Raw genomic sequence first — 24,817 nt, forward strand, 5'->3', positions numbered from 1 at the left:
TGAGGGGAAAACATCTTTTTAAGCTCTCATCCGAACATTTCTTGTTGAAAAAAAAAGAAAAAGTATATTTTTGACACGAAGAGCTATATCCATGGAGTTTTTAAATAATTTTATCCCATAAAATTTTTTATATGGCACACCCGAAAAAGAAGAAAATTCCACCAAAGAGCCCTCCACCATTATTCATCCATTCATGATGTATTAATATAAATTTGTCGCAATGGTATTCGTATGATCTGCAATTGTATTTTGTGCGGAAAGAATAAAAATACATATTCATGTCCATGCTAAGATTACAGAGGATTAAGTCAAAGCCACAAAACTTGACAAGAGCTTTAAAGCACTTCTGTGCGCACTTTAGAATTCTGTACACAATTTCACTCAATGTTCTTTTCTTTATCTCCTGCTAAAACTTTCAACTTCATTCGCTTTTCCTGTCGCCTCCATTTCACCTGAACTTTTGACTCTCTTCATTTTACTGTTGCTCTTACTTCTTTTATACAGTTTAATGATTATGTTGAACTGTAAGGATCTCTATCACTAACTTATCTTACACTATTTATTTTATTTTTTTATTATGTATAGGTTATTGAGTGAAATAAATATATTATTGGGTCGTATTCAGCGATCAAGAAATCCTTGAAATCTTTGAAATTTCAGTACGAATTTCATCTTCTTTAGAATGGTATGGTAACTGCACAGAAATTATGTAGATATTAATCTTCCTTTGCAATAATAACGCTATATATCGTCTAGCGATGATCTCCTTTACAGCAGATTTTTTGTCAATTGCTGAACGTGATGATTCCGAAACTGATGAGTAGATTCTCAGACGTTTTCCGACTCCTGGACTTGTTGGCATCGCATCCTTTAGCTTGAGATTACCTTTGGTGAAAAGAAAACATTTCTTTAAGTATCCATACTATAAGACAAATTAATCTGTATGATCAAAAAAGATGATAAAATACTTATTCCAAAAGATAATTTATCGATTTATATTCAACAGTTTTCATTACTATAAGCAACTTTAAGGTTTAATTAACTACATATTTCAAAACAAAGGAATTGTGTCATATGAATTTTTTAGACGGCTCAATAAAAATTCTTTCTCGATTTTTTTTTTAAAATATTTCCTCAAAAGTGTAGCCACAGCGTAATGATAATATTCTTCATATTGAATTTTTCATTTCTCTTTTTCATGGGGAGTTAAGTCCTTATATTTCACTCTATATTATGTACATAACCACATATTTTGTCCCTGTATAGAAATTTTATTCTGCTCAATTACTCCTCATCGTTTTTTCTTTAGTAAATAAATTCGTCAGTAGAGAAAAGACCCATCATGAATGAATTGAAACCGAAGCCAATTCTTCGACTTCAGTAAAACCTCAAAAAAAATACTGAAGAATTTTTAAGTAAGATTTTTTTCTTGCTTTTTTTGAAGGCAGCTGTGACAGCCCCTCTCTACTTTGTATTTTTTTTTACTCCTCTTGGACTCTTTCTTTTATATTTCTTCTCGTGTTTTTTTGTGCCCTCCATTGTTCCTCCAGTTCTTCCTTCATCACATCTCATCACAGAGTGAAGAGACCCTACAGTGAGTGGCCACAGGGTTATCGTCTCACCTGGCCACACTGTGAAAATTCGCACAACACCACCACCATGTTGCAGTACATTGCAAACACACAAAAACAAATTAGCATGAAAATGTAATCAATATTGCTCTTTCTCTTCCTAACTTGTTAATCATTGAGCAATTTAGTATGTTATTGTGGTTTTAAATTTTATAATACAACACAATATAAAAAAAATCACAAAGTAATTTGAGATGCTTCCTACACAGTTTCATCTCATTTAACTCAATGAAAAATAATACAGCGCGCTTGTGTTGATTTTTTTCTCTGCCTTTTTACATCTACATATAGCAAATAAAATTATATATCTATTGATTGTTGTTATTTATTGTGACTAGTAAGCAATATCCATTCGTATAAGCGAGCTGAAAAAGTCTGATGAATCTATTTTAGAGAGATGGAAGAGTAATATGAAATTGAATAAATAAATTTAATTCTATTCAACAACTTCTCTTCAGGTTTTCTACGACTTTTCATTCACTGAACACTGCTGGAAATGGGCGGATTATATACATATGAAGAGTATATTTCTTCTCTTTTGAAGAGGTCGCAACATAAATGGACATTTTAGTATACATATAAATGTAAAGTGTATAAAGTCAAAGGGAAGCCCAAGCTCATTAGAAGGTGACTTTCGTGTGTTTCTTTAGTTTTAAATGCAATGAAATAAATTTTCTCTGTTCCCAGCTTCATAACAGAAATTCTAATTGAAAATTCTCAGAAACTCGTTCAAGAACCTGCCCCATATTTTTCCTCTTCCAAAATATCTTTCACCGGCCGTGAAATTCTGAAAATGGTTACCAAATACCATTTTTTTTGTAATCACCCATTGTAATCAATTCCATGCAATGAACATAAAAACCTTCTTAATCTTAAGTGTCCCAATAAAACAATCAATGAGCGATAAAAATTCTTAGTTTTTTATTTCTGTTTCTTTTTTGCAAACCAGATACATGCTAAACAGTCTTTCGTGACTATGAAATTGTAAAACAGCAAAGCATTTTCTCTCCAAAAAAAAAAAGATTCAGACGTGATTGAAATGTTTGTGGCAAACACTGTGCCGTTCATTTACCTTTATAGTCTCTCTTCACTGAGAGGGAAAAAAAGAAATAGTTTTCGATAGGGAAGAAAAAAAACATCAACCCCGAAAGCAAAAGGGGAAGTTGGTGGAATTCCTACAAATTGCAAATATATCCTAGAGCACCACATTTAAATTATCCCTCCGAATTCTGCGCTTTTCCTGGCATTTTTCTTTTCCCCACAATTCTTCGTGCAAGATTGCATCTATTCCCGTCTCTGCAATCTGCCGCTTTTTTTCGTAAATTAAAAAGTTTTTCCTTCTTGAATCTCGGATGATGCGAAAGAAGTAATACGAAATGGAGGACGGGGGGTTGATTGCAAACAATAGAAGCTATGAGGAAGTGTATGTATATTCATTGGATCCCACCGCTGCCACCATTTGTTTGCAATCAAACCTTCCTAATTCCTTTTGGTAATACACATTAGATGGTGATACTCACCTCTAAATCTTCGTATGATTTGAAAGCCAAAATGGCAAAACCATCAATAATGTCTTCTTCGAGAAGTGGAGCTGGTTCCTTTGGTTTTTTTCGTCGCAATGGGGGCCTTGCCGGTTTCTCACGTGCTGCAATTTGCTCCTCCTCAGCACTATCGGGGTCGCCCCCATCGACGACGTCTCGGTCTCTCTCAGCCTGCATGCGTTGAGCCCTCACCCGTCTTCGTATTCGCTGATTTCTCTGTTTCACATCAATTTCCATCATTTCCCAGCCACATAATAACTGAATTTATCTTGGCCACAGCTTGACAATATTATGTATCACTTCCAACTCCACTGATTTACCAATTGTCGCCACATTGACCATCACACACGCACTTCCACTCTTCTACCGCCTCTCTTTGCCTCTCTGGGTTCCCGGGGGTCTTTTGCCTATCCGGAGAAGCCCACGCGCACTCACAATGGAATCCACAAGCAGGTATTCCCTTACAACTCTCCACACTCCTCACTCTTCACAGGGAAACCTACACTTCCCACACAGAGGCCTAGGAGAGCCTTCCAAGAGAAATGGGATGCTGTGTCTCACACAGAAATTAAAGGGAGGACTTTCTCTGTCTCTTCCCTTTCTTTTTTTCTCTTCTCCTCTTTCACTCGCACTCACAGCATCCACAACCCGTATCCAAATGCTCTGATGTGGTGTTGACGATTTGTTGACGCTGTGATTCCTTCTGAGAAGCACTCACTCCGCGATTTGTAAACACAAATAGCACAGAGATTTTCTCATTAACTGAGTAATTAATTGATTAAGTGGATAATTTACTGCCTGTGGGGTTTTTCATTTGCACACACACACAGCATAAGATCAGGAGACTTACTCCCACTAGTTCTCACTGCACGGATGTTCCTTAAGATTTTCCCGGGTGCATTTCTAAACAACGCAATTCCGGAAGAACTTTAAGAGATGGGGGGTAGGGGTTAAAAGCAAGCAATTTCAATATATAGTTCTGCGAAGACTAATACTGCAGTTTATCAAACACAAAGAACTTTGTAGGATTGCAGTTCAAAACCCTATTATTGACACAATCGGCCGTCAGTTTTGCGTCACAAAGTTGCTGGATGGTGTGCTGCTCCAAAAAAAAGCTCTCTATACACGACTTTCTTCACCCAAGAGAATCAACTTTTTCTCAAGAGGTTACTCACACTGCGAGGAAAAATTGTTGGTGTGTGACCCTCTTGAGACTTCTCTGTCACACGGGCGCCCCACTAAATTGTCTCTGTGGCCACTTTCTCACGCGAATTAGTTCACAACTAGTGGTGTGAGGGATTTGATGAAATTGTCAATTATACGAGGGTGGTGCCCAAATGTCCAGGAAGCCGCTGTGAAAGCTACAAAAAAGCCTATCATTTGGTCATCAACTCCATTGATTGGCTTCGGCTCTGGTGGTACGGATGGTCGCGGGGATGATGGGCGTCGCGCGTATACCTCACCTCTCGGAGCACTATCCGTTGTGTGCTCTCACAATAAATAAATTTATAAATAGAAAAGTGAAGAACTGATCAAAACAATAAAATAATTTTCCTCCAATCCGTCAAAATAGGATCACCAACACTCGCGCACGTGAAAATTCTTGACGTCCACCACGCGTGTGTATGTGTGGAATTCGAGTCAATACAATAACACAACTAGCGCCCCTAATGGCTGCTATGTGGAATTAGACGTGATGATTAGAAAAATAACTTTTTCTCCGGACTTTTGCCCACTAAAACCCCACGGGGCACACCTGGGGGACACACTGGTGGTCTCATGGGGCACAACTGTGCCTTTTGGTGCAGTCTCTGTCCACGTTTTCACTACAAAAAGTCCCTACACACAGTCACACATGATAATTTAACACGGCGATGCGCTAACACAATCCCCGTCACGAACGGTCCAATTTTCACCCAAAATATCCACTGTGCGGGTGATTTTCTCGCAATGTTTCACTCACGCGTGTCAATGGGAGCACTTTGAACCACGACACACTGCCTCGTACGTGATTTTACACGAGAAAATAGCGCATTTTCCATGAGAAAATGACGGACATTGCTTATGGCATATCGCCTCTTCTACAATTTACCCACTATACTTTACTTTGCGACAGTGCTGCCACATTTCATCACCATACGGTGACGCCACTAGAAATCACCAAGATTTTTCGGGCGTCACCACTTTTAAAATCATTTTAAAACCCATGGCATGATGACTATGGAGCAGGATATTTTTTATGCCACCCCCAGGAGCATCTCCATTGATTCATATGTATCATTTGGGGGTAAAATTCCCTCTAAGCGCTGGAGAAAATTTTCAATGTTTTCGCATTTTTTGCACTGGTGACTGCAGAGTTTCGCTGAGGACAAAGAAATGGTGTTGCTACTGCGGATTCTGCCATCAAATCTACCGACTCTTCAAGCCACTAGATCCCACCATGATTCCTCCTGCAAATTCCGCTCGTATTTTGTTTCATGACACGCGTGTTTTGTTTTTAATCTACCCGCACCTATCTCCCTTTTTTCTCAGCCGCCTTTTTTTTTCAAAGGGAAAATTTAGTTAATTTTATTTATTGTGAAATTTCTCTGAAATTGTGAAAAATTTTCCATTAGTGTACACACGAAGTGTAAGACCGCCAAGGTAATCAAACACAGAATTTTAAATTTACGTCATGCGCAGTAAATCCCACCATTTAGTTAGGTCTCGACCAACCACCCTTCCCACCCCAACCCCATGCTCCCCTAATAAATTTATCCTTGCCACCCTTTTTGTAATAAAAAAAAAGATCAGCAAGACCGTTTTTAGCAAAAAAAGAAGCATTTTGTAGCCTCCTCAATAAACCCGGATGCAGTTTTTTTTGCTCCTTGACCAGGTATTTCCATATCCCCAATTAATTTAGCTTGTGAGGTGAAAACATTTTGGACAGAAATGTTCTCACCTCGCAGCCAAAAACCATCATCAGCGATATCAATCTGAGACGTGATGGGGCATGAAAATTCCTAAAATGCTCCTCCTCCCCTATGCTCAGAGTGCCAAAGTGGGCCCTACGGGGTGTACTGTGGGGGAGGGAAATACCCGCAACTAATTGATCCACGCGATTTTCCGCAATTTCGGAGAAAATATTTATTTGGGCAAGAATATTATTAATGAAGGTTAAAAAGGAAGGGATCTTCCCCCGCGCAGGAAGGAAGCTCAAAGGTAAACACAGAGACCATAAGGAAATCAGGATTACCATAATTGATTGAATTTCTATATAGGGGATGTATCTATCCAAGAATTTTCTTTATTGCAATATATTTAAGGAAATAAAGGATATATAAATTCAAAAATTAATTTTAAGAATTTTATGGGATTAATAAATTTTAATAATTGCGAAGAACATTCATAGGTAGCATTCCTCATTCGTCTAGTCAATATATTTTACAACAATTTCTTTTGGAAATTTTAATAATTTGATTTTCCATTTAGTAGTTGTTAGCCCCTTGTTTATCATGAGGAATGGGAATTATGTGAATAATCTCTTCAATGTTAATTCCTTAACTGATTGATTGAGCTTAGTTTTGATAAAATGATTACTTCCAAACCAGATAAGATTTCAAATGAATTCAATATACTGAGCCGAGTGAAGATGTGAGCTAATTCTTTATATTGATTTAGCCAAAGTCCAATTTGAATTAATTTGGATTTAGGCTTATCCGAATCTTCAATTTAATTGATAAATTATTTTGGGCTAATTTTAATTCATTTTTAATTCTGATTTTAGTCTAAGTATGCTCACGAATTCTTTGGTTTTTTCGTGAAATCTGACTTAGAAAATTGTTTAAAAGGTCAATTCTAAACCTAAAATCATGAAATTACACTTAAGGTGATCTAGAACTCATCCTTAAAACGATTCACTTGAATTTTATGAAGTCAAAAGCCTTTTATGCACTCAAATTCAACAAAGAAAAATTTCGATGGCTATAAGAAATCTGGGTTAATGCATTAATTTGTACTTGGCAGATTCTTTATAAAAATATGTCTTATTATAGAATTAATATAGAATTAAAAAGATTCTATTTATCTAAAATATTATTACGCTAAGCTTTATAAAATAAAAGCTTTAAAGTTTATTTTTAATTCTTAAAGTTAAGATTTAATATTTCCTCGTCGCATATATTTTGCAAAGAAAAGGAAAAAATCTCACAAACAATTTTATCGGTTAATCCAGTAAAAAAAAAATCCCCTTCTTTGCGTCATGATCATTGTGATTTTCTGTAGCTGAAAAAACAGCATCAGTCCAGGCGTTAGCTTTCCTCCATCAGCGCGCTAATATGCAAGCACAAAAGTCGATGATGGATTTTAAAGTTAAAATACAGCGGCAATGAGGGATTAAATGGTGGGGAACCGTGTGCGAGAGCTTAGGGCAGAGGAAAGGTGTTGAGCGTTGAATTTCAAAATGATATATCGCCTTAGGATAGGCACACCAGAGCAGAGCACATTTGCCCGGCGGGACTTTTGAAATGGCAGAACCTCTTCGTTGGTATACTTTTCACCCTCTGTGAACTTTCAGTGTCTCATCTTACGGGAAAAATTTCACCCACATCGTCATGAGATAGATATGTAATGGTGCTACAGTACATAAAATTTATGGTACCCACTTAGACAGTACGATGGTAATGTCAACAGGGTTTTATTGCAATCAGAGAAATTTGTGGATTCACTCGGGCCGATGAGCTGCGACCACAACATTTTACTATAGATGAGAGATAAGATGTTGGCGATAAGGTGTGAACATGGAGAAAATAGCAAAAAAGGGGAAAATTAATTAGGTTAAGAAGAATTGCGAGAATATGGAATTAAAGATAAGATTTTATTGAGATGTGTGACATGGTTTAAATGTTTTATAGCTCTTATTTTCATAAAATAAAATTTATATGAAAAGAGGGAAGTTGCTTAATATTATATAGATTAGATTAGAAGAGCATAAATGTGATAATATATTTTCAATTAAATTTATTGGTTTCTGTAGCTATTTAATATATATTTTATATATAATTCATTTCCGTCATTTTTTTCTTAAGGAGCTGGCAAAATTTTATTAGCTCATTGAAATTAATTAAATTAAATTTTAAAAATCTGAAAAATAAATTTATCCCAATTCAAACGTTTGACAAGAAAAATTTGACATTAATCTGACATTGAATATCTTTTGACGTAACTTAAGTGACAGAACTTATTTAAAAAGAAATTACCCGTTTTTGCAAGACATCTTCTTTTGTGCACATTTCTGAATTCCAATTATTACCTTACTCGTATTTTTGCTTCATTGAGTGCGAAAACAATTTCCACTATACAAAGAATAAAATGCGAAAGAAGAATGCAAGGAGACGAACTAATTGTTCAATTAGAACCTAATCTGTGCATCATCTAGATAAAGTTTCCATCAACTCTTTGAGCGTGGGGATGGTATTTGATGAGAATGTTGCAAAGATTGAGTTGAGAAAGAGAAAATTTTAGCTGTCTGTTGCTCCTTTTTCTATTTATTCTCTCACGCGACTATATACATATGTATATAGCTAGGTATCTATATGGATTATAGCATGGTGTTATTCAATGTTGTTGATATTGTTGCTTATACCCGAGAACAAGTAGGACACACTGTCAGAAAGCGAAATGCCACAAATGATTTCTGTACACTTGTTCGCCTCTCTCTATTAGATATTTGCTCTATGAGGGGGTGTGTTGATAGGGGGACTGGGGGGCGATAAAGTGTGTTGAATTCATGTGAGGGCTTTTCTGAGGCAATGATCCAATAAACACCCCCGCATCAGGCAATGCCGTGTAACAATTTCATTATCATGTGCGCCGATCAATTCACAATAATCCATGATCAATTCATTGATTTTTCCAACCAGATGGGTATCCTTCCGACGTCATTGTGCATCAAATCACGCGGCGAGGATACCCCATATAGCGCACGGCGGAGAGATGTTTGTCATTAAGTGCGAGAGGAAATTAATTTCCACCTCACTCACTTTCCACCCCCGCTATGTGCTCTAACGCAGAGAAAATCCATATTGCGCTGTGCGAGCGAGGGTGGAATATTTTTGTGAACGTGTAGGTGGAAGGGTGGGAATCTATTGTGAACACCAAGAGATTGAAGTCGCATCCCCAGTGGTGTTGAAGTCAACTCAACATTCTCTTCTTCATTCCTTCCCACAGACTCCCACAGACCGGAGGTTTTGTTCCTTACCCGCGTGCAAATTGCTCTCACAGAGTTCTCCCATCATCACCACCCACCCACAACCACCACCCTTTAGAGAGTTGACCAAGTGAGACATGTCCGTGAATGAGTGTCAGTTTTCCTCCTCGATGGTTGTGTCGTCGATGATTGGGCTCCTTCTCTCCGTCTACACGACGCACGTTGAGCTTCAGCTGGAGTTGGACAATGACTACGAGGCTCTTTGTGATTTAAATGAAGGAATTAGTTGCACCAAAGTCTTCTCTTCCAAGTAAGTGAACCCCTCTTTTGCTCACCCAGATTTCTTTTGTGTACGAGTAGAATTCCTTTGTGCTCAGGTTTTCGTGATCTAAATTAATTTAATTGCACAAAAGTGTATAGAAGGTGAAGGAGTTTAATTTTAATAAATCAATTACACAGGGGAGCCATACAGTAAAGCTCTACGGAATATATAATGGTATAAATATTCAGCTCAATTTAATATACTAAACGGATTTACATAAAAGATTCCTATATGCATGTATATTTTATAACTACATATCACAAGAGCTACATGATTAAACAATTTAATAAATAAATTAAACGATAATAGAGGTATGAATTTAATATTCAATAAAACTTAATTGACCCCAAACAATAATATTCAAAATTATATTAATTTGAATTCAGTTTTTTTTTAAACAAAATTTCGTAATATTTAGGACAGATTTGTATCTTTTAGCCAATATTATTGTAAATGAATTATTATTTAAACAAAGTTAATCGTTTTCAGTACCTGCCAATTAGCTTCTTTTCATATCGCCACTTGGGATGGCAAATAAATAACCAATAGATTACGAATTTCTTAGAAATGTCATAAACTTAACTCATGCTTAATTTAAGATAAGAAATTTGTTGTAATTCTTGTTAAATCTGCCTTTGAAAATTGATATGAGAAGTTCTAAAACTCTCCCTTAAACCTATTCTTATTAGTAACGACTTTGATAAAAAGAAAATTATGCCATTTTATCTTGATTTATTTAAAAAAAAAAAAAAACTATTTTATGAAATACTTTCTAAAGTAAGAAAATTATTTTAGGAATCTGTTCTTAGGAAAATGAATTAATTAAAAAAGAAAGGATAAAGAATTTTCTTTAGAAAGTAATTTTTTAAAATAATTCTTTAATCTCAGTTTATCTCTTTATCCCTTTTATTTGAAGATTAACGTTACTTGTATAAAAAAAATTGACCCTCAATTACCGAAACTACGCTGAAAAAGAATTCTTATCACTGAACCTATTACGCTAAGAACCCTAAAAATCAGTGAATATGCGAAGCCCCAATGTTATTTGCTTCTAATAAGTATTTCTTCACAGGATAATATGGCAATACTAATAATTTATAATTTAACAATCATACTTACGTGATTTTATCACAAAATCGTTATTTTTGCATTTAATTTCCATTTTACAAATTAAAATTATATTTACCTACTTCATTCTTAGTCAGTGATTGCTCGAACTACTAAATTAAGCTGAACTGCGTAAAATACAAACCCTCTCTGCTTCTTTTATCATCAGATAACAAAAATAAATTCACCATAAGCAAATTATAATTGGACTCTTACTCATATCTCTCTTTTATCTGTGTGCAGAGAAAAAAATTCTCATATTCCGCATATATACAAATTGATTGTAACGAGTGAATTACGAAATTGAAACCCATTTTGAAAGTTCCCCATTGAAATTGGAAACTCATTGAATTCTTTGACTTGCATTTTCTCTGTGCGTCGTATACGGGGTACACATAAGACAGGAAAAGAATGGTCATTCCCTTTGCTATATATACGAATTGCCAATCAATACAGGAAAAAATCTACTTTAGATGAGTAAGAAAATAAGTAATAATAAATACCTACATTTCTATTGAGAATGTGCGATTCCTTTGAATTACTAATTTCCGCACATACACGACTGATGATTGAATTGATAAAATTGCATTTAATTGCACCTTTATACGGAGAATTCTTATGCATTTTGCAGATACGGCAAAGGCTTTGGAATTGTACATCATATTCTAGGCGAGGAATCAATCTTCAATCAACCAAATGGCCTCTTTGGTATCTTTTTCTACGCACTCATTGCCCTTCTATGTGAGTAAAAAATTCCTTTCACATAATATCAGAGCAAAATTATAAATTGCAACGTGTGCACAGCTTCCCAGGCGCACCAAGAATTATTTATCTAAACATTTTGTAATTTCTCGCTTCTCACAATAGAAGGTGTAGCGCACTCGCTTTTATATTAAATGCTTGTATTTGTCATGCTTCTCGTTGGATTAGTATATTTTGGCTTGTGATTAATAGAGTTAATTTCTTTAAATATTCCACTTTGCAAATTTATGAAATTCTATTGCGTCGTATTTACTCAAAATTAATGTTGCTTGTTTGGAACATAAATACCTCGCACACTGTACTATATGTGTGTGTTATATATTTTACCTTCTCTGCTGGATTTTGTGGAATTTTCACGACAATATCATTTGTTAGCATCGCGCAATCAATGAAAGCTTTTATCTCTCCACAAAATTATTGACTTTAATTTGTTTTTTCAAGCGACACCCAGGGTCTAAAAGGTCTCAAACCCTTTTAACTTTGATTACCTATCCCAAAAAAAAACGAATTATATTTTCACTTTTCATTCCGTAAAAGAGAAATTATTGACTTTTTTTCTCTTCACCACAAAATGTGGCCCTTTTTAATTGCGTCGCACCACAAAAGATGAAATGATTCATTTTCACTTTTTAGCATTTCTCGAGATTTTTTTTTAAACATTTTCGAAATTGCATCATAAATGTGTGCCCTTTTACGGTTGAGCATGAAAATTTCTTGTTTTATAGCTTTTATGATGCAGTTTTTCTCGTAGGATTTATTTATGAGAATTATTTAGTGCTTTTATAATCAAATATAAAATGTCAAAATGTTGTTTTCTTAATTAACACACTCCTAATGAATTGTAATTTCCTTTTGCATTTCATTTACATGATTTTCTTTCACAATGATTTTCTTCTCTGTAACTTGACACGATCTTCTTTAACTGCACGGCGCTCTTCTGTGTAATTAAATTGCACAAGAACGCATGAATTGAGTGTTGAGAAATCGTATAGGTAATTTCTAGGAAATTGAAAGGGAAGTTATAATTTATTTTTCATTGGAAAATTGAGATTCAAAAGGATTTTATAGGATTTTGTAAGGGAAAAGCCTTCATTTGAGAACAAAATCAGAATACAAAATTTTGTGAAAGATTTAAAATTGAATAAGAAATTGTCTATGAAACTTTCAAATTTCCCAGCAAATATTGAGTTTAAAAAAAAATGCAAACAATGACGTCACTATTAGTGTTTTTGTCCCTTCCAATACATGAAGCATACTCCCTGATGTTTCATTGATGAGCTTTATAAAGTACATTTTCATATTTTATCCATTTAAAGAAACAAAACAACAATTATGACGTCATTGTTTCCATTTTTTGAACAAATTCTTGCCGAGTTTTTTTTTTTATTTTAACTCTTGATATTTCTTATTCTTTATCTTCTTCTACAAAAACCCTGCTGATTCGGATTATTTCCTTAGAATAATAGGTTATTCTCATACAAAATCATGTTAACTCCTTCTCTTAATTTTATTTTGAAGCATTGAAAAGAGGATGGCTCAATTTTAGTTTCAATTGTTAGGAAAAATTCACACTTTTCTCTCTTTCGAGGGATTAGTCCAATTAGACGCCTCTTCATTTTTTTTCCACGAAAAAAACTATCCACGTGCTTTCATCAAAAGTGTTGGCGTTTGGAACTTAATAAATTTTTTATTTATATAATTTTCTTCTCCAAACCTTCTTCGCGTAATTTATGTAATTAAGTGTTGTTAATGGAAAAAATACTCCTTCCTTTGTTTCTTAAATATTTCTTTGATTCCTTTTCTGAAAAAAATCCTACACTCTATTTAATTTGCTGATTCTCTGGAATTCCTTTAAATATTCAATAGAATAGATTCACGTCACTTTATCTCATAAATGCTTGCTGAAAGTTCGCGTAGCTTTACTGCATGTTGTCAACTCGATGGTATTTCTCTTATTATTCCAGCTTCTTCATCCACTTGTTGTCCACTCATACGCGGAAATATGTCATTGCATCTCTAAAGTTCCTATTAAATGCTGTATGTTGGGATTTCTGACGTAGTATTCTTGGAAAATAATCTTTTCTAATGATTTTAGTGCATCTTAAGGTCATCTGGTTTTTTTATTCTCTCTATCTTTTTCTGTTGTGCATTTTTCCCGTACTTTGGTGTAGTTTTTCTTGCATTTTAACCTGAGAATAAAAAAGATATTCTATATATAGGCTATGTGGTTGTATTCTTACAGGTTTTGTGAATGATTCCAATATTGCTCGAGTACAGGTTTATCTATGCATTGTCTCCAACGCAATGTCCCTCTACTTGGCGTACCTACTGTACTTTGTCCTGGAGGATTTTTGTATTGTCTGCGTATCAACATATGTCGTCAATGGGATCAATTTATACCTCTCGGTAAAGAGATATCATGCTCTGGTGGCCAAGGAGTGTGAACTTGAGCGAAAAATGAGCGATGATAAGACAAAGTGAGGCACAAGATCTTATCTTGGTTGGTAATATGGGTGTTAGATCGTGGGAAAATGTTTTTATTTAGTGCTCCTGGGTTGGTCTCAATACCTGAGTAATTTATCATGCTGTGTTGTTGTCTCCTCTGCGAGCAAAGTCAAGTCTTCAACATCGGCAATTATTTGCATGGAATTAATCAATTAAACATACGAAAGCTTTTTAGTTCAACAGAGCTTTTTGCAGAGTATGAGTGTGGCTTGCGAATGCGCGGATATAATACTGCGAGAGACTAATATTTACACAACTATTAATCTAAAGGCATGAAGAAGAAGAAAAAAATGCTGATGACTGAAGTGGTTAGAGCTTTGTGCAAATAGTCATCATATTTTGCATTATGTTATTTTTCAATTCGCACACACTCGCGGTTTTTTTTTTTACATCGCCTAACTCTCTCAGGTAAATCTTGTATATTTGGATAAATGACACAAAAAATGGGAGTGGGTGGATATGATATTTATTTTGTGTCCAAAGAATGTATTTCTCTTTTTTTTTCTTCACCGCGTATGGCTCGCAAACTCCAATCCAACCATTCGAACCTATGTCACAAACGGCGTAATTGTGTAAATTAGTTTTGAGAGTGTTCGAACACAAAAAAAAAAGAGATAAATATGCTCGAAAAACTTTTTGTATATATGTGAAATTCTCGTGAAAATTACGAGAGATAGTTGGACAGTAAAAAACACTTCCACCATCAACAATTTTAAATGCTCAAATGTTACACAAAAAAACCTTTTTAATGTCCTACGAAAATGCATCAATAAAGAGACTTTTTTTTGGGTTTAAATAAAAAATTATCGAATACTTTCTCCATATGTTTTGATATGAAATTGATTTGTTTTTTTTTTGTGGATCTTAGCCCAGGCGAAATCAAGTTTAACTTGACAACTTGTGTTGACCAAATTTGCCCATTCGTCGGCCTTTTTTTTTTCTTATGTACTTCGCACAGAGCTAAAGCACTCTGTCATATGGAAGATCGCGCAGGTATTTTTTGTCTCACGTACATCGAACAATTTTCAACCCACGTCCCTGTGGTTTGGATGTCTTAAGTTGGAGAGAAAAAGAGAATTTTCATGTAACCCCCGCAAATCTGTGACCGTTCGCATTGGCGACTGCAAGGAGGGTCGGTTGAAAAGTTGGTTTTTCCGATTTTTTTCTTGGTTGTTAAAAATAATTTGACTCCTCTCACTTAGAATTCTTCACATTTTTATGATATCAAAGAAACAGAGCTGATTTTATCGAGTTTAAAGTAATAAACTTAGACATACCAGGCGCCTCCATCTCCTGGATTTTTTAATTACGATATGAAATGAAAATTTTCGATCAAGTTTGGCTTATCATTTTCAGCTGGTCTTTATCTAACTTAGAAACATTGAAAAAATATTTTTTTTTTTCATTTCTTGAAAATTACAAAAATTAATAAAAAATGAATTTTCTAAAGATTTTTTTTAACATAATCTTAAAATGAGAATCATCGCAAATTTTAAGCTCTTTGTTGATATTTGTTGATATCCTTATAGGACCTATATTATCATTTTTATGCAAAGAACAAAAAAACTTTTAATAACAAGTTTAAAAGTCTACCAAAGCCATTAGGATTGTGAAGATTGATATTAAGAATATTGGGCCTAATTCAGGGACCAAGAAACCCTTGAAATCTTTGAATTTTGTACTGAAATTTCAAGATTTCAAGCGAATTTCAAGGGTTTCTTGGTCGCTGAATAAGGCCCATTATTAATTTATTTTTTAAAGTTTTTTCGAATTTTCTCTTTACTTTTATTACTTGATTTTTCAATAGTTTTGTTTCTTTGTTTCTTCTTCTTTACTTTTCTTCCCATGTGGAGGCGTCTGGTAAGTACATGGCGTCTCCATTTACGCTTTTATTGTACAACGATTGAAATCATCAAGATAAATTGAAAACAATAATATTCTATGCCTCTTAGACATTTTCCTCCAAACCCACAAGCTTTCCATCCAACCCGTTGGCGGCTTAAAAGTTGAATGAGTTGTTTTCGGTGCTGAGAGATGGTTATTATTCTCTTATTTTGCGATAGAGAGCCTCGATGCGATCGGGAAAATTGTGTCAGAAATTTGCCACGAGATTTCATATATGAGAGTGTTTGACTCGGCGGACCCGATGATGGAAATATATGGCAATCAAGGTTTACCTGTGTGGCTCATAATATGCCCCGTACCACACACAGGTGACATGAATTACCTGTTTACCAAGCCACCCGAGAGAGAAGACAAAATCTCAGCGTCTCTCTCCGTGGCCGTCCATACACACGCCATCGACGTTTTATATATTTAATTCCGATTCATATTTTTGCCGTGGCACAGCCAATATCCAACATAGGCAAATGGAAGTGAGAATAGTCGTGACGCGATTTTTGTCCGGTAAACATCCACCACATATCTCGTGTCTAATTCTCACCTCCACTACACAGCATCCCATCATATGAGATTCTTGTGCGCCGCTGCTTCATGCTTTGCACTACACAGCATCTCTGGTGCACCTGAGTGTGATCGTGAATACACATTTTGAATTTTGAGATCAGTGTGAAAAAAGAAACGAATTTATCGCAATCAATCATTGCGATTCATCCTGTGTGAAGAAGAGTCCAGCAGTGAAGCAATTTCGCGTGTTTTGTGCCGTCAAGAGGAATTTTTCAATTTATCTCGAGAAAATTGTGTGAAAAACAATTGATATTGTGTCTCAGAGTGGCATAGTTGCGATCGGTACGGGCGATCAAGTGGTGATCTTCAAACAAGAAGCCAGTGTTTCTTCGCAACACCTTTTTTGTCCTGATCATCGCGCATCTTCCCCACAGTCTCTCTTGTCTTCGCTCCGTGTCCAAATACATACAATAATTCTTTCCCATAAGTTGGATTATTATTCCCTCAATGCGGATTACGTCATTCGGCAGAGTGGCTGGCGGTAAGATAATTTGCATTTTCCATGGTACATTACAATGTTTTTTTCATCTTAACTTCACCTCGTCACTTTGCCCCAACTCTTTCCTACCCAAAAATTAAGTGTCTGTTAATGAAAATTTTATGTATATGTACATATATACAGGTTTTGTGTAGGGATAACCCAACAATGTGGCTCAGTGTTTTAATCATTCACGAGGTAGTTTATTTAGTGACATAATATAGTGCTTAATCAATGGGCTACGACGACTTAGCACACATTTTAAATTAAATCCCCCCTCAGGCTCCGCGTTGAAAACAATATATAAAATAAAATAAATTATGTGCTTTATTGGATATAGAAAAGGAAAACTGTTCGGTGTTGCAGTGAATTAACCTTCATATGTTACACTGCTGGCTGATGGTGTATGATGAAAATACTAAAATGTACACACAGTCAGTGACAAAAGTCTAAAAGCACTAAACCTGTCATTATTAGGAATTATATATAGCTTTTGTGTTGGTGGATTCAAATGATCATTAAAGTTCATTGTAGTCTCAATTGAGAATAAAAATAAATTATTTCTTATTATTGAAATCTCCAGCACTGTGTGTTAGGTCTTGAAATGATTTTTAAGTTGGGTGTCTATGTGCAAAAATCTCTTGTTGTGGAAGAATGAAAAGGAAAAATCATTCAATTTACGATCATTTTGATTCCATTGAACCTTGGTAGTTTAGATTAAGGAGCTTTTCTTTGAGCTTTTATGGCGGAAAGAGACAGAAAATAGCTACAGGGCAGGCAAAATTATATATTCACAAAACAAAAGGTGAAAGAATTATCGTTAATTTTTAAATTTTCCTATTCATATTTTTTTTAGATTTTTGAAATTATTATTTTTTCTAAATCTTAGTATTTTCCTTTTTATCTGAATATTAATAAGTTGAATTGATCTTAAATGGTTCTAAGGAAATCTAATATATAATATATATATAATATAATATAATATGGCCCTAAAATTGAAAGGATGTGTTTGGGTTGACCTACCGTCCCTTGACTGACGCAATCGGAAGGAATTTTCCTAAAACACCAAAAACTGAAATCTAATATTCTTTTAATTTTTATTTAAAAAAATTATAATTCGAATAAAAAATTAATTAGAAAACGCTTTTTAAAAAAATGTAGTTATTTTTTAGTTTAATTGTTATTTTAACCTTTTAGCAAATTTCTTTGTTGATAAAGTTCACAAAAGTCAATCCTAGAATCTATTCATAGGTATAGATTAATTTTCAATTTGCCAACACTTCAAAAGCTCTCATTAGGCCACTCAACTATGCTTTCTTGATTATAAATGACTTGCTTCTTTGTTGCAAATTCAATGCTAGATAAGCCTTTTGCGTCATAGGAAGATTAAGATAGCAATTAATTGAACTTGGGCCAAGTGTTAGGTACAAGAATTTCAAGTATGTTCGATCTGCAGTGCAGATGATAATCTTTTTATGAACTTGACAGATAAGGTTTCCTATGGAGCCATATCGAATGATTTTGTGTGGAATTGAGTTTAGAGAAATTTTTCTTACTCTCTGATATCACACCTGTTACATTTACGGCATTTTCTGACAAGAAAAGCCGTATTTAAAAAAAAAAAAACTTAAACTACTTTTAAAAGACAAAGTTTAGTTTTCAGAAAATCTTATTTATAAATTAAATATCAATTCACATATATCGTTCATCAGTACAAATTGTCAGGCTTCAATACAGAAGAACTTCCATCAGACTTTATATCCTCAGAGAGTTAGGACCATGGTTAAAGCTGTCAGGCTCCTAATCAGAATTTCCACTGCATTCTGGGACGTTGTGAGGCCAATCGCAAGTCTATTGAGAAATCTTAGTTTTAGTAATTTTGTAAAGCTTTTCAGCTGAAGAAAGTAAAACTCACCGAAGTTTCGGGATTAAAGACAAGTCCTTCGCTGCAAGGTCTCACCACGGGGACACCTTGAGTGCAGATGACGTAGAATGAGCAATCTGATGGATGCGGGACGACAACAGCCTGGCCGTGTTCATCATCAACTGGTGGACACTCAATATCCGCAAAAGGCAGGCTTGAAGCACAGGCAATGATGCCAAGGAAAACAATCACAAAGACCTTCATTTTCTCAAGAGAATTAATTCACTTTTGATGATTATTTAGGAGAAACTCTGGGCTTTTATATTGGTCAATGTGAGAATGTCGCGCGATAACAAATCCTTATCAATTTAATTCTTTAAATTGTGATAGCGAACGTTTTTTTTTTCATTTCCGAGAAAGTGGCACAAGTGGGCATAAATTTGATTTAATCTGCTATACTTGAGATCAATTGCCGCGGTATTTATTGTAATCGCGTCTATGTGATTTATTGCAGAGGAAAGAGTCAATAGGAAATGAGGATTTGTATAAAAAACTGCGATAAGAGTAATGACAAGTATTTTTTTCTTGTCGATTCTCGAGTATTAGTCACATGAAAATATGAATTAAAAGAAGTGTTTTGATACTTTTGCTATTCACTGTATATCTCTTCACTTTTGAAGTTTTTCAATGAGTGAGTGAGAGCGAGAAATTAAAGAAAAAAGTCAACATTTTAGCACCTAATATGGAGAGTAAACAAGGACAATACTGTAACCATCTTATGGTACAACAAAACCAACTATTAGTAACACGGGACCCATTGAGCCATATTATACTTTGTGTATATGAGTGGCAACATTAAAAAAAAGTGCAATTATATGTTGTTCAATTAAGCACCCAGCCAGTTTTATAATATCCAATTTGTGTAACTTAAATCAAGCTCAATTTCATCACCATCTCGTGTAGTTTTCATTATACTGTTCGGGTCTCGTGCTAAAACTACCACACTTTATTGATCCCGAATGCGTACAATTGCATCGTTTGCTATTTTATTAATTGAATGTACCCGGGAAATTGTGTGTCTTTGTCATGCTAAGAGGTGTGATTTAACACACTGAAAAATATCTAGGTAATTACAGGAATATGTTTCTCACTCATGCGATCACTTAAATAATATAATCAAAAAAGATTGCTTAAAGATCACGATCGTAACGTAAGATTTCTATGGAACAAAAAAAATCACACACATTTTAGCTAAAAAATCACAGAATAAGAAGCTGAAAGTAAAATTGAGAAAAACTTTTTTTTATCTATACAAAAATTTTATGTGCCACAAAAAAAATCTGCATATTAAATTGTTGAAATTCCAATGATCACATCAAGATCACTTGAGATCACCTCGCGTAGACGAATTTGTCTACCTGTAGGCGTTTGTTTTGCACCTTTGCACACCTTCTTTCGTCTCTTCGTTTCCTTGATCGCTAAAAAATGTTTGAGATGAAATTAAAATATATTTTTTATTTGTTATTTCTCATCAAATAAAACTTTTTCAGGTCTTGCGGTACAAACACGGTAGAACGACAAATCCAAGAATGGAGGTATCCAGTGCCAAAGCAGCCGTTTTGGATATGCAAAAATACGAGGGACTTCTCCTGGAGCCACCCACGAAAGATGTGGTAAGTTTTATTTCTTACTCGATACGATCATCGTGCTGATTGGAAAATAAGATCAAATAACTCCCCCCATATGAGAATGATTTCGCTTGTCTCTGCTATTCGCAATCGTGGTGGTGTTTTGTGAATGAAATTGCGCGCAATGGTATATTCTGGTTTGTTGCTTGTAAATCCTCAAATTGCATTCGCGGGCATTGCTTAACATTATTATGGATATTCTCTCGTGGTAGCTGTGCGGAATGGTGCGCCACGCGGAGAGAGAAATTGCAAGCCAAAATGTAAATGCTCTATGAACTGAATATAATGGATGACGATTATGCATGAAAGAGGTGATGCTTCCCAATGAATTTTCAGTATATATGCGGCTATAAAACTCCCAATGCGGGGCCTTTGTTCCCTCACAACTGGGTACACAGATGAGACGGTGAAAGTGAGATAAGAAAGATCTCATATCAATTTTAGTGCCTTCCAGGCGATTGTTGCTTCCTTGAGCATCTCCAGCTGTGGTACTACTACCTGTCTTTTGGTCACAGCTGAGTTATCTCAGCTAATGATGGCCATTTTTTTCATGTTGCCAAAAACCCCAAAAACAAAATTCAGCAGACGCTTTATGGTTCTTTTGAGCGCCTCTGTGAGAGTTGTTTTATTCAGTATTTTCTTCTACTGACTGAGAATTAATATAATTGATTGCTTCTCCTTATAAATCTGTCTTAATTAAAATGCAAGCGAAATAGGGGTAGAATGCCTAAATCGAACCTTCTATACTACAAAAATGTTTCTTTTTATAAAAATGAAAAGAACCGGGAATTCAAACAAATTCATTTGTTCTATTCTCTATATTGGTGACGTCATTGTTTCCATTTTTGGGCAAATATTTGTCATGTTTTCCCAGTTGATCTCTAGTGAAAAATGAGAAGATTTTTTAACGATTTCTTTTTCTTTTGTGTCCTTTATACAAGATCACGCGTATCCTGATTGTTTTTCCGGCCTTCCATAGAAAACCGGATAAACTCCTTTTACAAAAGAATTTTTAGAAAAAAAAGTTCTCAACCAATAAAAAGAAATTCCTAATTAATTAAGAAACATTAAAAGTTTTTCAATTCTCTCAATTCCCAATAAACTATTCAAAGACTTCATTTAACTTTTTTTTATACTGAAAAAAGAGTAAAAGAGAAATATTTGCCATAGTTGGTCAGCATTTCTCTGTGAGAGGAATAAACTAATTAATTAAGGAATTTACCAATATTTTTTACTCATTGAGCAAGTGTTTAATTGCTCGTATTGCAGCAATTTTTATTCCCTTCTTTGCGAAATAAAAAAAATCACTGAGGCAAATTGCTGAAGAAATTTTTAAGTAAATATTTCGCATTTTTGTACAGGAGGGTGCAATATTTGTGTTCAAGATGGTAAATAGTTGACGATTGTTGGATACTTTGTCTTGTTACCTCTCTCTATTTGTCAGTTGCTTCACCACGTGAAGTTTTCTTTGAGGAATAACATCAAAAAGTATAAGTGGTTTGAGAAGATTATTCAAAGTGAATGAAGAGTTTTGGGGATTTTCTTTCAACAATGATGAAAAATTGATTAAAGTTTTATTTTGAGAAATTTCTGATTAAACTTTATTGAAACATTTATTAGAAGCTTTTTTTGCAATCATAGAATTATTTGCATCAAATTCTACCTCTGATCAAGATTATTAATTTGAAGGTTTTCTTAGACATTTCCTATTCCCTTTCTAACGAGAGAATTAAAAGCATTTCAATAATTTTTAGTTTAAAAATTCACATTTTCCAATACCTAAAAGTCACTTTAAAGTTGAAAAAGTTAAATTAATAATTTATAAGTTTTCTTAGCAAGGCAACTAGAAGTATTTTTATTAGAATTTAGAATTGACTTTCAATGAGAAAGTTATTGATTCGATAAGTTTTTCATGTCCTTGACGAGATCCTTAAACAGAAGCAGGCCCTTCCAGAAAACTGTTCACACTGTAATTCATTTTTTTAGTAAACTGCTACTAAAGTCTGTAGTAATGAAACATTTACTAAAATTTTTAGTAATTATAACATAAAATTTTAGTTATGTTGCCTGGAATCACTAAAGTCTTATGTTACCTTTACTAAAATTCTATTTATCTGTGATTTTTTTAGTGAAAGTAACTAAAATTTTTAGTTTTATTGCTGTTTTACTAAAGTTTAGTAGGCAATTTAGTCAAATTCTTTACTAAAGTTTCCAGTAAAGACATAACTACTAAAAATCTTTAGTTATGTCAACTAGAATTTTAGGATTAATGACTACAATCATTTTTTCTTCGTTTACTAAAGTTTCGCCACGCCAATCAAAAATTTAGTTGATATCACTAAATTGACACATTTTTAAACCAATTAAATTTTTAGCAAAAAATTAGGTTTTTTTTATTTCCTCTATATCATTTGATAATAATTATTTCTGATCAAGTTACATAATTTGCGCAAATATAAGAGACGTAATATCTTTTATATATTGTCTTTGTTCCAATGCAAGATGTTGCATCTCAAACTTTTTTTATTGTTTTATTGGGGTGCCGAGGTCCCGAAAAAAATGCATGCAGAAGATTTGTGTGAAGAACGCATACAACACATATACCGGAGGCTTTATTTTTTCTCACCCTTTCTTACCCACACACAAATTTTTCTCCTTAGCACCCTCTAAAGTATTTCACAATATTCAGTTCTTTGTGGAATTTTCCATCGAAAGTACGCAAAATATTTTGTCTTCAATCAATGTGATATGTGAAAAGTAAATTTAATCCATTTGTATAGTAGTTTTGAAAGCGAAAATTGTGGAAAAGCCGATTGTTAAAAAAAAAGAGGATAAACATGACAAGGTATTGTATAATTTAAGTGAATAACAATTCTTTATATTACGAATTGATTTACAACAAATAAAATTATCAACTTTGAATTCAACCAACTAATTATATGATTTTACTATCTTGCAGTAAAACAGGAAGAGGAATGGATCATATTCTCATCGAAGCCTTCCTGTCTGTACCTGAATGGTCTGCCCATCCCCAATAATAATTGAAACAGGATAAAGGAAATCCAATGGGAAAAATTAAAATGTAAAGGTAAGTACCTACACATTTGCCGTGAAATATATTGCATCCAAAAACTTATCAATTTATAAAATCCAAAATATTAATTCTTGTTCTAATTTAACAGATTTTACCGAATGAGCGCATATCAAGCGCTGTCAACCCGTAATCAAATTTTGGAAACATAGATTGAACGAAGAGGATAAACACGAAAAGGTACTGTATTTTCTGTATGAGTTACTTCCATTAATTTTATCAAATTATTTGCAAATTCTATGATTTTACTACCTTGCAGTTAATCAGACTACAATAAACAACCGGAAAATGGGTCATATTCTCATCGAAGCCGTCTTGTCTGTACCTGGATAGAGTCTATGATCGAAAACATTGATTGAGATAGGACAGAGGAAATCAAATCACGAGAAATAAAGTTTAAAGGTAAATACATTTTTCATAAAATATATAAAGTAAAAAAATTATTACATCAGAAAATTTAAGAAATTAATTTTTATGTGATTCATTTACAGATTCCGCCAACTGACATAAAGAACAGAACTTTCGCGATTCCTTGAAAGGGTACTTTGGAAGAAAATGACGCTAAGACACTCACATGAATCTGCCGAACTTCACTGAACAAAAAGGCTTTTCAAAACGGGATACTTGCCTAGTTAATTATTATAACTATTACATACAATGTAATATAAATTAAATTGAAATAAAAAATTATTTTTTTAAATCAAAATTCAATATTTAATTTTTTTTAGTCAAACAAACTGGATTTCCAGTTAGCATGGCTAAACTTTAGTAATCCAAGAATTTTTAACAACTATAGTCATGTAAATGAAAATTTCTGTTCTCATTCCTAAAATTTAGTAATCGAAGAATTTAGAATAAATAGTTTTATCAACAAAAACCTCTGTTGACATTCCCAAACTTTAGTAATATACAGACGTAAAACATTTTATTAGCCATAACTAAATATTCTGTTGAGAGAACTAAAATTTTTCGTAATGAGCAACTACTAAAATTTTAGTAAAAATTTCTTTACTAAAATTCTCTACTAAAGTCCAGTCAGTGCCAGTTTTAGTAATGATAACTAAAATCTGAATTACAGTGCAGATTTACAATTTTGTCTAAAATCTATAAAAGCTTTCAAATTTCCTCTAAAGTTGTTAATTTATCGTCCAAAAATTATTTTCTATATTCTCATT

The 24,817-nt window shown here is 34.0% G+C and overlaps 4 protein-coding genes and 1 long non-coding RNA gene across 10 annotated transcripts in view; 2 read left to right on the forward strand and 3 right to left on the reverse strand.

The window, feature by feature from the left end:
* The window catches only part of LOC129790610 (autism susceptibility gene 2 protein), a 195,637-nt gene extending 190,496 nt beyond the window's left edge, over window positions 1-5,141 (reverse strand). For all 4 annotated transcript variants that reach the window (XM_055828199.1, XM_055828198.1, XM_055828197.1 and 1 more), the window contains exon 1: window positions 3,152-5,141. In XM_055828199.1, coding sequence (XP_055684174.1) covers window positions 3,152-3,412 — 261 coding nt within the window. In that variant the 5' untranslated portion in view covers window positions 3,413-5,141. The remainder of the gene's footprint in view (window positions 1-3,151) is intronic.
* LOC129790616 (luciferin 4-monooxygenase-like) overlaps window positions 1-24,817 on the reverse strand; it is a 100,396-nt gene that overhangs the window by 45,213 nt on the left and 30,366 nt on the right. The window lies entirely within an intron of this gene.
* Window positions 9,553-24,817, forward strand: part of LOC129790612 (uncharacterized) — a 38,954-nt gene continuing 23,689 nt past the window's right edge. Inside the window, exons 1-3 of one of the 2 annotated variants that reach the window (XM_055828204.1) lie at window positions 9,553-9,669; window positions 11,420-11,529; window positions 20,414-20,536. In XM_055828204.1, coding sequence (XP_055684179.1) covers window positions 11,485-11,529; window positions 20,414-20,536 — 168 coding nt within the window. In that variant the 5' untranslated portion in view covers window positions 9,553-9,669; window positions 11,420-11,484. The remainder of the gene's footprint in view (window positions 9,670-11,419; window positions 11,530-20,413; window positions 20,537-24,817) is intronic. The other variant, XM_055828205.1, reaches the window with a different exon arrangement.
* LOC129790631 (peritrophin-1-like) lies at window positions 18,651-20,445 on the reverse strand. The gene is made up of 2 exons (XM_055828228.1): window positions 18,915-20,445; window positions 18,651-18,850 (listed from the first exon to the last, which is right to left on the reverse strand). Exons 1-2 carry the CDS (start codon window positions 19,125-19,127, stop codon window positions 18,800-18,802), a joined length of 264 nt encoding a protein of 87 aa, XP_055684203.1. The 5' UTR covers window positions 19,128-20,445; the 3' UTR covers window positions 18,651-18,799.
* Window positions 23,341-24,714, forward strand: LOC129790632 (uncharacterized). 2 transcript variants are annotated; one of them, XR_008750592.1, is made up of 4 exons: window positions 23,341-23,639; window positions 23,734-23,822; window positions 23,902-24,044; window positions 24,134-24,714. It is a non-coding gene; the product is annotated as an uncharacterized LOC129790632 (long non-coding RNA). The 2 variants fall into 2 exon arrangements; XR_008750591.1 differs by having other exon boundaries at window positions 23,341-23,822.

The sequence above is a fragment of the Lutzomyia longipalpis genome, chromosome 2 (genome assembly GCF_024334085.1).
Source record: "Lutzomyia longipalpis isolate SR_M1_2022 chromosome 2, ASM2433408v1".
Lineage (NCBI taxonomy): Eukaryota > Metazoa > Arthropoda > Insecta > Diptera > Psychodidae > Lutzomyia > Lutzomyia longipalpis.

Excerpts from the sequence above, each read along its gene's own strand:
- LOC129790631 (XM_055828228.1), bottom strand. The coding sequence starts at position 19,127 with ATGAAGGTCTTTGTGATTGTTTTCCTTGGCATCATTGCCTGTGCTTCA. Across the intron at positions 18,851-18,914 it reads TCTTTAATCCCGAAACTTCG|ACTTGCGATTGGCCTCACAA; the intron begins GTGAGTTTTACT and ends ATTTCTCAATAG.